At 39.0% G+C, this 13,998-nt stretch overlaps 1 protein-coding gene across 1 annotated transcript in view; it reads right to left on the reverse strand.

The window, feature by feature from the left end:
* Positions 1-13,998, reverse strand: part of MBOAT1 (membrane bound O-acyltransferase domain containing 1) — a 147,285-nt gene that overhangs the window by 1,785 nt on the left and 131,502 nt on the right. Inside the window, exons 11-12 of the mRNA XM_043976582.1 lie at positions 9,839-9,971; positions 5,090-5,241 (exon numbers count right to left, since the gene is read on the reverse strand). Of these exons, the coding sequence (XP_043832517.1) occupies positions 5,090-5,241; positions 9,839-9,971 (285 nt within the window). The remainder of the gene's footprint in view (positions 1-5,089; positions 5,242-9,838; positions 9,972-13,998) is intronic.

The following is a 13,998-nucleotide window of genomic DNA, read 5'->3' on the forward strand; positions in this document are numbered from 1 at the left end:
TATGAAGTCCAGGGTTATTGAACCCAGATTCTGAATTGCACTCCCCAAACATGAATGCATCTTCATATACCTTGCATTAGTGTGAAGGGTTCAAGTTGGTGAAAGAAAGCCAGTAAGAACCAAGTTTTAAAAATCTGGTTCTATTTGTTTGAAAAAGATTTTTACCACTACAACAAAAATACTTATTGAGTTTCTCTCTTGAATTTTATGATCTATCATTGTTCAACTCAGGTATTCCATGGCTAATATGTTAATTGGAAATATTTGTGCCTTGTCCACAAAGATATGTTTATCCTTAGTAAAAAATGCCAAAATTCCTTCTTTGTACTTAGTTTCTGCAAAAATAGTACTTTGTACAAGTATTCTGGTAAGCCTATGCCTATTTGAATAGGCAGAATTTTTAATTTTCCTATTCTTTTGGGGGATTGGAAATGAAATGAATATTGAGACAAAGTCATCCAAAAAAAAGTGACACATTCCCACATCCATCCATAGGAAATAATCTGTGTCTCCTCAATCAGCCAGCTTCTATGATTCTTAAGATATAACAATGTTAAGCAAATAAAATACATTATCCCCTAAAATTCCCAATTTGGGTATGCTGTCTATATAGCCAAATGCAATGCCCACATAGTCCATCAAGTAAAATTTACAAAAGGAAAATATTAGATGTTGGAGGTAATGTGGGAAAACTGGGACTCTAATTCATTGCTGGTGGAGTTGTAAACTGATTCAATCATTTTGGAGATCAATTTGGAACTATGTCCAAAGGACTATAAAACTGTGCAAACTGTTAGGTTTATATCCCAAAGACGTCCCCAAAAAGTGAAAAAGACTTATTTGTACAAAAATAATTATTTATAGCAGCTCTTTTTGTGGTGGTTAAGAATTGGAAATCAAGGGAATGTTCATCCATTGGGGAATGGCTAAACAAGCTATGGTATGATGGTAATGGAATATTATTGTGCTATAAGAAATGACAAGCAAGATGATTTCAGAAAGGCCTGGAAAGACCTGATATATAGTGAAGTGAACTATGAATGACAACTATTCTCAGAAACACAATGACCCAAGAAAACCCCAAAGAACTAATGATGAAGCATACTATCTACCTCCAAAGAAAGAACTGATATTGATTGAACACAGATCAAAGCATGCTATTTTTTATTTTCTTTCAGCTAGGTGGCACAGTGGATAGAGAGCTGGCCTGGAGTCAGACCTGAATTCATATCTGGTCAGGAGGACCTGAATTCAAATCTGACCTCTGAAACTTACTAGCTCTGTGACCCTGGGAAAGTCACTTAACCCTGTTTGCCTCAGTTTCTTCCTCTGTAAAATTAGCTAAAGAAGGAAATTGGCAAACCACTACAGTATTTTTGCCAAGAAAACTCCACATGGGATCATAAAAAGTCGGACATGACTGAAACAACAAAAATATTTTTCCACGTAGTTCCTAGTAGCAAATCCTTTGAAAGTTATAGAAGAGTTTTGTGCCTTTTTCAGGAAACAGAACTACAAAGGAAGGAAGAGGTCTGGTGTCTTTTTCCTCTGTCCAGGCTGGATGGCAAGAACCCACTCCAGTGGGGAGAGGTAGTAACTTTAAGGTTCCATAAAGGAGTGAAAGCAAGCCAAGGGTACAGCACTGTTGATGGGAAGTATGGAGTTACGGAAGGCAGTAGCCAAATATACCCCAAGTCCTGAGAGTAGGCAATCTGTGACAGAGAAAAAAAGATCACGCAAAAATTACTTCTTTAATTCTTAAATAGCTCCAAATGGAAGAGTTTCCCCACATTTATATTTATCTGTGTTTTGCCCCTTTCTATCATCTGCCTTCAAGGATTGTTGTGACAAACGAGATAATATGTGTAGAGAGTGCTTTGCCAACCTTAAAGCCTCCATAAATTTTACTGATTACGTAGCAGAGGCAATCTCTCTGGTAGGGGTACTTATAGGAACCTTATATTTTTCTCCTAAAATTATCCTCATTTTTTTAGAAGCAAAAACACCCCCTCGAGTAGTTATGTTATACTTTATTAATTTATTAAGCACCTATTACATCCTCAGGAAGTATGCTAGGTGTCAAAGATGGAAACAAAGAATGAAACAATATCTACTCTCAAGCAGCTTACCTTCTAATATCCTGTTCTAATGAAATCAGAATATATGCACATATATATGGGCATACATAAACCATATTGCTCTGCATAATAATCTTATTTCGAGTCGAGTTCTTTCTTTTCCATTATAAAAATACAGAAATGTAAGTATGGTAATCCCTAGTTTACAAAGGGTTTTGGATTCTAAAAGGGCATATGTAAATCAACAGCTTGGCACTGAGAATTTATTTTCCCCGCAAATACAATGTTTGTAAATGGTGGTCAGGTTCCTAAGCCAGCCCACAAAACCTTATTTAACCCATCTATAATACTGCTGCAACATCAATAATTCAATAGAAAAACAATTAGACTAAGAAATAGTTTTTATTATTTGCAGTGGCAGTAAAAAATGTAATCCAAAGGCTAAGGCAAGGGAAGGGGACTGAGGGACCCTCAGAGGGAGGTCCCCTGGCCCGCACTCCTAGCCAGTCTATATAGGTAGTGAATTTCAACTCCTTTCATGCCCTGGGCACAAGGCCAGATCAATTCTCTTGAAGGAAGTATAAAACGTCAATGCAGCACTTAGCAATAACGAGTGAAGGTAGGTAATGGAGAAGAAAGCTAACGACCTCTGAAGGGGCCCCACCCCATCTTTCTTATACTTTAATGCTGCACTTGATGCTACATGAGAATCTTCTATACCAAGAACTATTTCTAGCTCAAGGTAACAAGAATACACATTTGTCCATTTCCCCATCTTCTAGGCCCTAGTAGCTAACTTCTACCAAGGACTTCTGTTTCAAATAACCAAACCAGCCTTCCAGACCATGATGACTTGCCAATTTTCACTTTCCACTGTGTTCTACTCCAGTCACCTCACATCCTATACCCCATTATGGCCATTTCCATAGAGATTAAAAAGAGGCAGCATGGCATTAATAGAGAGCTGATCTGGATTCAAGTCCTGCATTTGACAAAGAATAGGTATGTGACCCTCTGCAAGTCACAACTTCTCAGTGCCCTAGGCAATTCTCTAAGACTATATAAATTGGGAAGAAGTGGTGACCTGCATTAATAGATGATTTTCCTCATCTGAGAATTCCTTATATTAGTGAAATCATAAGTCCAATAACTAGACCTATCCCATAATTAAATATTAAGGGATTCCTGGTGCTCATAGCTTGCCTCTTCCCATTTCTATATTCCTCCAGTTAAATCTTAACACTTGTCTTCAGTGGTCAAAAGACTATAGAGAAATTATTTTTCTTATATTTTATATTACAAAATTTCCCATTGAGAGTTTTGGCTTTTGGATTCTGCCCCTAAGCTCAAAGTCATGGAGAAGGGAGCAGGGAGAGAAGGAAGCAACTGTATGACCGCCTAATTTTATACCCGTGAATAATCCCGACCAAGCAGCATCTTGAATTACTTATTCTCTTGTCACCATGACCACCAACACATCTTCTCCACCTGCCAATGAAAATTTTCTCTAGACTGCAAGGGGGGAGAGAATTGAAAGAGGCTAAAGGTGGGAGATAGACCATTTTAAGCTTTTTAAAAGCTTTTCGGGGGGGGGGGGGCGGCTAGGTGGCACAGGGGATAAAGCACTGGCCCTGGAGTCAAGAAGGACCTGGGTTCAAATCCAGCCTCAGACACTTGACACTTACTAGCTGTGTGACCCTGGGCAAGTCACTTAACCCCCATTGCCTTGCAAATAATAATAATAATAATAATAATAATAATAATAATAAAGCTTTTTTTTTTCTTTGAATTCTTGTAAAATGATATGTGAACCCTACTTTGTCTGAATGCTTATGGGAAGAATTGATTTTTGGCCCCATAGAAGTCCAAGAGAACTAGAAGTAAGACCCGGGTAAGCATAGAAGAGCAACAGACTTGGAATCAGACTACCTCAGTTCAAGACCTAGTCTTGTTCAGTAGTACCTTCCAACCAGAGGATGACTAAGGTCCCTTCTAGTTCTCAAATCAATTGCCCTAGCATATTCAGAGTTCAGGCTTATCCATGTATTTTATTTTCTTTTCCTTGGTATATAAATGGGGAGTACCTGTCCACATGTCAGGCTGGGGAGGGGTAGGGTAGGAAACAAAACCAAAACCTCAAGAGTGCTCTGTCTGGAGTTCAATTGTGCATGATGCTCCTTTGACTACAAGGAACCTCGGAGAAAAGTACATCCCAAGTCCAAAATGAGGCAGAGAAGTGAGAAGAGGTATTAGGCAAGAGCTAAACAAAGGTAAGGGCAGCTAGTTGGTACAATGGCTAGGACTTAGGGCCTAGAGTCAAATCTGGCCTCAGACACTTACTAGCTGTATGACCCTGGGTAAGTCACTTAACCCTGTTGGCCTCAGTTTCCTCATCTGTAAAATGAGCTAGAGGAGGGAATGGCAAACCCTTCTAGTGTCTTGGTCAAGAAAACCCCACATCCAGTCATGAAGAGTTGGAAGTGACTAAACAACAAAAAAAAAGGGTAAGAAAGCAAAATCTAAACATTGTCTTCCTTAAGCTTATAAGGAGTAGCAAGGAAGGAGCATGCAGAAGGAGAATATTCACAAAGAATGGGCAGGGAAAGAGAGAGATAAAAAGCTAATTTGGCCAAGGAGGAAAGAATATAGTAGCTTGGGGCACTTTCTCCCAGGGGTGGAAGCTCTATGAATATCCTAGCATTGGGAGGACTGTGTTTTAGATTCCAAAGGAATATATACTTCCCTTCCCATAAATTGTATTACAATGAACTAAGATTAATTGAAATGTACTATAAAAGGCTTAATATCTTCTGCATTTTTATTTGTTTTCATAGGTGTTCAGAGGACTGCTCCGGCTAATGTTGCTTGTGAAATATCCTCCACAGAATTCTTCACAATCTCAGAAAGTCTGGATCTTACATTACTGATGGATTCCACTACTTGGCTCTCGAACCAAATGCTGGACACAACCGTTGTTTAGAATAGGAAATCTGGGAGGGACAGAAACTTACTTGTACAAAGTGATGGCTGGTTCCACTGCCAGCATCACAAAAGGTGCCACTGTGTAAGAGACAGCCAGCTGAGTGAAAGCCCACGTGACCACATCATAGGCTGCTTTGAGAGCTTCTGAAGAAAGGAAGTGATATCGACAGGTGGTCCTCATCTGTATACGGGGAAGAGAAAAGAAAGCAAACACACACTTATTCTTTAAATATTTTAGAGCAATATTATGAAGGCTAACATAAATAACAGTGGAATCAGTCAAGATATCTCTAGTTCCAATCCACCAACTAATTCATTGTGAGACATTAGGAAAGAGTAGAACTAAAATGAATAGAGGAAAATAACCAGGAAGCAGGTTCCCATTCAATATAAAGGAAAGCAATTCTAACAATCAGAGCTGTTCAACAAGGCTGCTTCGGGAAGTAATAATGAATGTATGTGGTCCTTTGTAGTGACAAGATTCTTCTTCACTCATCTCACTTTATCAAGCAGGGGTACCTTTTCCCCCACTGCTACACTTTGCCTCTCCTTCACCCTGGGCCTTCCCAGACCCCAATGGGGTTCAGGGGGAAGAGTGACTGGACATGAGCAGGACTAAGATGGGACTTAGCAATTACAACCCTTCCAATGAGATGGAAGACCTTCAGATCTGACCATCTGCCCTACCACAGGTCCTCCAGAGCCTCAGGCACTGTCACAGGGCCTGCTGCTGCACTCTAAGGACCCTGATCTTTGTCTTCCACTTTGTCATAGCATTGGCCCTGCCACTGAATACTCTTATGGGTGTTGGTTTCCTCCATTTGAGTATGACTTATTAAGGACTATCCCCTTTTTCTATTTGTATCCAAACACTTAGCATACATAGTAAATGCTTAATAAATGCTTCTTCATCCATTCACTCATCCATTCATCCTCAAGCTTTTGAGATCAGTGGAGGAAATAGAATTTCAATACTTAGGAAGATCTATGATTTCTCCTCCCTCTAACAACACAAATCACAATTCCCCTACAACTTAGCCATGGCCAGCCTTCTGGAGCGTCATTGAACTTAGGTTGGCCAGTGAACCACAATCTACTTAATTGCCTGTCTTTCCAACTTGGTAGAACATTCTAGAGCTCAAATTTTGTTGGCAATGCCTTAAAGAACCAGGAGGTTATCTCCATGCCACAGTGAGGTGTCAGTATAGGATTTTAGTGGATACGGTAAATCTAGGTTCAAAGGGGTTACATGACTTGTTGAAGGTCACACAGTGAGAGGCAGAGCCAAACTTTGAGCCTAGGAATTATTCAAAGGTGAAGCTGGATGATCTTTTAGCTTAAGGTCACTGTTAATATGAGAGAGGCAGCTAGGTAGAACAGTGAAGAACTCCATCCACCTTAGTTTCCTCTTCTGTAAAATGGGAATATTCACCGCAGCTCCCTCCTGAGATCATTGTGAGGTTCAAATGAGATCATATTTGTAAAGAGCTTTACAATCATTAAATGCTATTATTCATATTAATAATAATAATGCTGTAATGTTATGAATGGCATTCTGAATTTGTCATGAGAAACTCTAGTTCAAACTGTACTGCTGATCTTTGCTTTCTCTGACCATGAGCCTCTGACAACTAAATTCTAAAAGCTAATTAATTCAGCCTGACAAATTTATAGCACCTAATAATCATGGATGGAAGCACACCAGAGGGGATTCATGCGCTCCCTAGCATTAGTGAAAACACCCTTAAAAGTATACTGATCATACCTAAAACCCTCAGAGGGAAATCTAGCCAGCAGGACCACGAGGATCTGACCTGACAATGTGTGGGTTAGAGAGCATATCTAGAATCTTGCTACATTAATGTCATCCCTAATATGTCCTATCACTCCAAGATGAAAAATTGTCCCTTGACATCATTCAGCAACTCACTCATTTAGGATGTTTTTATGAAAGTAACTGTTCTTTTTCATCCAATCCCCCACCCCATAATGGTGATTTCCCCTAACATCATGTTTTCCCAGAATGAATTAAATATTATTGAGCAAGGTATGCCTGCAATACCTTATTTAATTGGAGAATGAGTTTTAGACAAGTAAACTTTCCAAATAAATGAGGTTAATCTCTTAAGGTTTAAACACTTTTTTTTAATATAATTTTCTTTTTTTGAATATAGTATGTTTTTCCCGTTACAAGATAGTTCTCAACTTTTGTTTATACAAACTTACCAGTTTCAGATTTTTCTCCCTCCCTCCTCTCAACAGCAGGCAATCTGCTATAAGTGTTATATATATATATATACACACACACACACACACACACACACACACACACACACACACATATACACACACACATAATAACATTAAACATATTTCTGCATTAGTCATGTTATAAGAGAAAAATCAGAGCAATAACAAAAAACCTCAAAATAGAAAAACAACAGCACCAAAAACAAAAGAAATAGTATGGTTCATTAAGCATCTATACTCCACAGTTCTTTTTTTCCCCCTGGATTTGGAGATCCTCTTCTATCATGAGTTCCCTGGAACTCTTCTGTACCTTTAATATCATTTTCAATGAAAATCTTTTAAAAATATATTAATCAAGAACCTTGTTAACATGATTAAAATTATTACATTCCTCCCTGCATTTTTAAGCAGTATACTTAACATCCTTTAACCTCTTATTGTGGTAATTATGAACTGAGTGGTAATTATGGGCATGGGGGTTACCAAGATGAGCGGCACTATTTGGCTCTAATCAGTCATGCTTTTCCATTTAGCTGTCTCCCAGTTGTCATACTTTAGGGGATGCTTTTAGCAGCCTATTCCCCTAGTTTCCATTTCTAATCTACTATCTGCTGACTCCAGGCTTTCCCAATTCCAGTCTATTCTACATGCAGCAATGACATAATCTTCCTCTAGCATGACTCTAATCTTGTCGCTTCTCTTGCTCAAATACTTTCAATGACAACTGTCCAGACACCTTAGCATAAAATCCAGCCCTGGCCTATGCTGTCAATTTTACCCACTGTTATCTTCCAAAAGTAGTTCTTGTTGTTGTTCAGTCGTGTCTGACTCTTCATGACCCCATTTGGGATTTTCTTGGCAAAGATACTATTACGGTGCTCCATCCAGCTCATTTTACATATGAGGAAACTGAGGCAAATGGGGCTAAGCAACTTGCCCAGGGTCACACAGCTAGTAAGTGCCTGAGACTGGGTTTGAACTCAGGTCTTCCTGACTCCAGGCCTGGCACTCTATGTTCTGTACCAACTAGCTGCCCCCTCCCAAAGTAGTAGTTCAGTTCAACTGAAGCTCCTAGCCCACTTGTTCCAAATGGAATGAAACACACTTTAGCTCAAATGTTCTTCCTTCCTGAAGCTTTCTCTAATCACCACAACTGGAAAATCTCCCTCTTCTGAAGATATAGGACTTCATATCTGAATCTCTCTAATGGGCACTTATCTCTTACTGATTCATATTAGGGTCACTTTCCAAGTCTTATCTCTCCTTCTAACTTGTAAGTTTCTCGAGGGCAGAAACTGTGTCTAATTCAGCTTTGTCTCCCACCTAGTTCCCAGTAGGCCCTTGGGAAACAATTGTTTGAAGAATGAATGAATGCTGTAATCTACAAAGAACTGGATGTTACCAGGAAAAACAAGAAAGCTACACTTATCAAATCAGCAAACTTCATTTTACCCATTATCCTAAATCAATAGGCCATGGCCTAAGCATGGCTGTACTCTTTTCCTACAAAAGGGCTCAAAGGAATTTCTGATAATTTATGGGTTCAAGGTTGTGTTCCAGAAAATTCAGCCTGTTCTTCTATGTTAGTTTGATCCCCAGATAAATGGAGAGTTACTGTTCTGCCACACCTACTTTAATTAATAGATTGTAATCATCTGTATTAGCAGGTTGTTAGTATGCTCTTGGATGCTACTAACTACTTGAAAATAGTCTGTTCTCTCAATTGAGTCAAGCATTCCTCTTATAAAGTCCTTGACTTTGTTTACTTAGGAAACTTTATTAATAGTATGAAGGAAAACAAACCCAGTCCTTTGTAAGATTACCACAAACTCCAACTTTGTTGTTGTTCAGTTGTGTCCAACTCTTCATGACCCCATTTGGGGTTTTCTTGGCAAAGATTACGGGAGTGGTTTACCATTTCCTTCTGCGGTTTATTTTTTACAGATGAAGAAACTGAGACAAATAGGGTTAGGTGACTTGCCCAGGGTCCCACAGCTAGAAAGTGCCTGAAGCCAGATTTTAACTCAGGAAGATAAGTCTTCCTGACTCCAGGCCTGGTACTCTATTCACTGTGCCACCTAGCTGCCCATCCGATTCCTACTTAATAGCATTTTTTTTTTTTTTAGTGAGGCAATTGGGGTTAAGTGACTTGCCCAGGGTCACACATCTAGTAAGTGTTAAGTGTCTGAGGCCGGATTTGAACTCAGGTACTCCTGACTCCAGGGCCGGTGCTCTATCCACTGCGCCACCTAGCTGCCCTGATTATAACATTTATGTCACAGACTTTTTGTGAAACTCAAATGAGATACTGCATAGAGAGCACTATCCGGTGCTCTATCCACTGCGCCATCTAGCTGCCCCCAACTTAATAGCATTTTAATGGACAATGAAGAATTATTTTTAAAGGTATCACAAAAACCAAAAAGTAAACCAGTCCAAGTAAGTTAATAAAAAAATGACCCCCTTCAACACACACATACACACACACACACACACACACACACACAAAATCTCCAAAGGACACTTACTGCTCTGGCCGCTATTGTAACCAGGATTCCAGTTATGAATGTAAAATAATATCCAGGATAGATACCATGCCACAATGCAGACAGGATAAATGTTAATGCCGTAGGGTACCAGGGAGCCCGCTCATAGCACACACTGTAATGAGAGTCATGCACAAATACTGCTATAGGTGAAATGCCCAAGACATGACTAATTACACCTATTTAGAAGACATTCCTGCACTGATGTTCTAGAATTCCATCACTGTTTCTGAATTCTAAGGGGATTATTTTCAAACCTTCTATGGACTTCCTTATTCACCTCTGGGTAGCCAGATGACCATCAGTAGCATGGCATGTTTTTTGATATGCTCACATGTACTCTTTCAGGGATTTCCTACACAATTCTACAAAACATTTCATCAAGCCTCAAAGACTCATAGATTTAAGGGGGAAGGGAATAAGCTTTTTATTGGCATCTACTATATGTCAAGAGGTAGCTAAGTGGCTCAGTGAATAGAGAGCCAGGCCTGGAGTCAGGAAGGCCTGACTTTAAATCCTGCCTCAGACATTTACTACCTGTGTTACCCCAAGCACATCACTTAACCTTTGTTTGCTTTAATCCACTGTAGAAGGAAATAGCAAACTACTCCAGTATCTTTGCCAAGAAAACCCCAAATGGGGTCACAAAGAGTCACACATGACTTAACTGTAGTCATATATATATACCAGTAACTATACTGAGCACATTATAAATACTATTTTATATTTCAGAGCTAAAAAAAGAACTTAGAGATCACCTAGTCCACTCTTCACTTATAATTAAGGAAACTAAAGCTCAATTTAAGTGACTTGTCTGAAATCACCTAGCTAATTAAAGCCAGGATTAGAACCCGGGTCCTCTTATTTCAAATCTAGCAAAGTACTATCTAATAGCTTGGTTAAATCCCTCAAAAAACCCTTTTTCTTCTTGAACTAGGCAAAACAGATTAGGAAACTTGGTGAAGTACCTTATCTGATATATATATTTAATTTTTTGGCCTATTGTTGTGCCCAATGTCGTTGAAGCACCAAGTACAATGTGAATATTAAGATGTTAATGGAATGAATCAACTGCAATTGTACAAATGTTTGGGAGTTGGGATAGGCAGAATGGGGATAAAGGGCAGAGAATGGGATTTTGTTGCTGTTCAGTTGTTTTTCAGTCTTATCCAACTTTTCGTGAACGCATTTGAGTTTTTCTTGGCAAAGATAAGGGAGTGGTTTGCCATTTCCTTTTCTGGCTCATTTTACAGATGAGGAAACTAAGGCAAACACAATTAAGTGACTTGCTCACTAGTACACTAGTAGTGTCTGATACCTCAATGGAACTCAGGAAGTTGAATCTGCCTGATTCCAGACTGAGCACTCCATCCACTGGATAACCTGGACACTAGTCCACTGGATCCACCTGGATAACCTAGACACTAGTATACAGAAGTTTTTTAAAATTACACTAAACCTTTGCTCCAAAAACATTTTGTAACTGAGTAGTCTCTAAGTCATTCCATATTCCATTCAAGCACTGAATGAGTACCGTCAGTACTGTCATTATCCAAATAACAGGAAGTATAATCTCATTGTTTGAAAATACTTTTCCAATGAACCAGCACCACTGAGCTTCACATTACAAGTTCTCTTCCCTGCCCTTCTTTTAAAGTGCCTGTGGACATAACAAGAAGTCCTACTCTTGGGCCAAATATTCACTTTTTCACTTATTTATATCATTTCTATATAGTAATGAAAGTGCCCTTAAACTTTTGGCTTCCTTGTTAGCCTCCCTACCTCCTGCACCCAGGAAAACTGGAATCTTTTTCTTGCAGCGATTCTTTACCAGTTGGATAGGAAGACAGAGACAAGTTACCTTCCTGATAAGAGTCCAGATCAAGGGCATATCTGTCCCCTCCATTGCAAGGCATTTTTTCAAATAGCACAAAATAGGAAAGTGTGCCAAGAGGAAGAACAAAGCATCAGCGATACCATATCGAACCAGCTCTGGCTCATTTACACCCCCCCAAAAAAATTAGCAGAAGTCTACACAGTTATTACATAGGAGCTTCTTGGATTGGCATGCATTTCAGATCATGTGCATGGATGAAAAAGGCAAATTGTTTTGAAACCTACTTTCTAAAAGACATTCGAGGTTGAAATTTCTTGTCTATGGAATCAGACTTCGAAGTTCTTATTCAATTTTGTGAGCCATCCCAGTATATACAGGTCCCAATCAACCCTTACTGGGTACTCTTGGAAACCAATTCAGTTCAATAAACCAGTATTTTTTATTCACTTCCAATTTCCTTCTAGTCATAGTTAGTGGAAATATTATTAGATTCTGGAGGTTGGAGTAATTGACCCACCTGACCCTTACTTGAAGTCTGATCTAAGTAAACAGCCCTGCAAATAACTAGCATAAATCCCATGAAACTTGTTAGATCATAAACTCCTTAAGAAATTACATGACTTTTTATTGCCTAGATTGGACATAGTAATTATTTAATCAATATTTGTTGAAAGAAAAATAAATTGCATTCTATGAATGTGACTGTTTTGTTGTTCAGTTGTGTCTAACTCTTCATGATCCCATGGGCCATACCATCCATAAGGTTTTATTGGTAAAGATACTGGAGTGGTTTGCCATTTTTTTTCTCCAGTGGATTAAGGCAAACAGAGGTTAAATGACTTATCCAAGGTCACACAGCTCATAAGTATTTGAGGCTGGATTTGAACTCAGGTCTTCCTGACTCCAGGCCCAGTCCTTTCTCCACTGAACATAGGCAAACAGAGGTTAATTAACTTGCCCAAAGTCACACAGTTAGTAAGTGCCTGAGGCCAGATTTGAACTGAGGAAGATGAGTCTTCTTGAGTCAGGCCCCCCACTCTATTGTACCACCTGGCTTTTTTTTTTTTAAAGGAAGGGGAAAAAAGAATACATTAATCTACTTGCTAAGTAGAAAGAACACCACTTTGCCACCACTCCTATCCTACAAGGAATAGTAAGAATTTATGGATAAGTTTTGCCAACACTAAAAATTGAGACCAGAATAAATAATACTTGGAAGCAGCATGGTATAAAAGAAAGAACATTGGATTTGAAAACTGAAGACCTGTGTTTCAATTCCTATAATGCTATAGTTTATCAGGATGTCCTGGAGCAAGTCCTAAAACCCCTCTGGACCTACTTTACTCATCTACAAAATGTCAGGGATGGACAAAACACTTTAATGTGGTACACAAGAAGCCTGCCTATCTATCAACTCTTCCAACTCACTTTTTTGTGTCCAAAGAGGCACCCAAGCAATGAAGGTGACGAGGGGAACAGTCTCCCCTCTGCTTTGGCAGTGGTTCTAGAACTTTCTCTGTGTGACCTTGAATAAATGATTCAACATCTTAGCAACTCAGTTTACCTATTTGAAAAAATAAGCAATCGATAGCAATCTCACTGAGAGATCCTGTAAGCATGTGGATGCTGTCAGCAAATACTTCGGGTATATCTGGCTTAAGCTATCAGTCTCAACTAAAGCCAGCAATGAGAGGGACAAACTAGAAAGTAAATGCAGAATGCAAAGATAAAAATAAATCCTAATAACAATTAAAATTCATTGTAAAAGGTGATTGATGTGTGCTCTGTATGTGAATATTATAAGGGCATAATGCAAGTTCATAGCAGCTACAGCTAATATATGCCCAGTGTTGTGCCTACCTAGAAGCCTGCAGCCATTCAATAAAATAATGATACAACAAAAATTTGCATCATCATTACTTGTGAAATGCATAAAATGTGCAAAATCTACATGAAAGAGAAAATTCACAGCATGAGATTAGGACTAAATGAACAAAATGATACTGCAGAAACAGAAAATCTGTGAGACTGGGTTTACAAGTGTCCCTTCTCTAGCATCAATCTTAATGGCCCATCAGAAATCCTGTTTATCGAAAATGGTTTGCTGGTTTCATATAGAAATGTATTTTTAAAATTCATTCATTTCCACTCCATCTCATCTCACTACAACCATAGACAGCATGCCTCCTAAAGTATAAAGTGATGCTGTTTGAAGAACACCACACTGGTGTGTGCCCATTTGAAAGCTGTTACCATAACCCTACAAGTCACGTTCAGGAAATGGGAAAGCAGAGGAGTAGCAAAG

This window comes from Dromiciops gliroides, chromosome 1 (assembly GCF_019393635.1).
Source record: "Dromiciops gliroides isolate mDroGli1 chromosome 1, mDroGli1.pri, whole genome shotgun sequence".
NCBI lineage: Eukaryota > Metazoa > Chordata > Mammalia > Microbiotheria > Microbiotheriidae > Dromiciops > Dromiciops gliroides.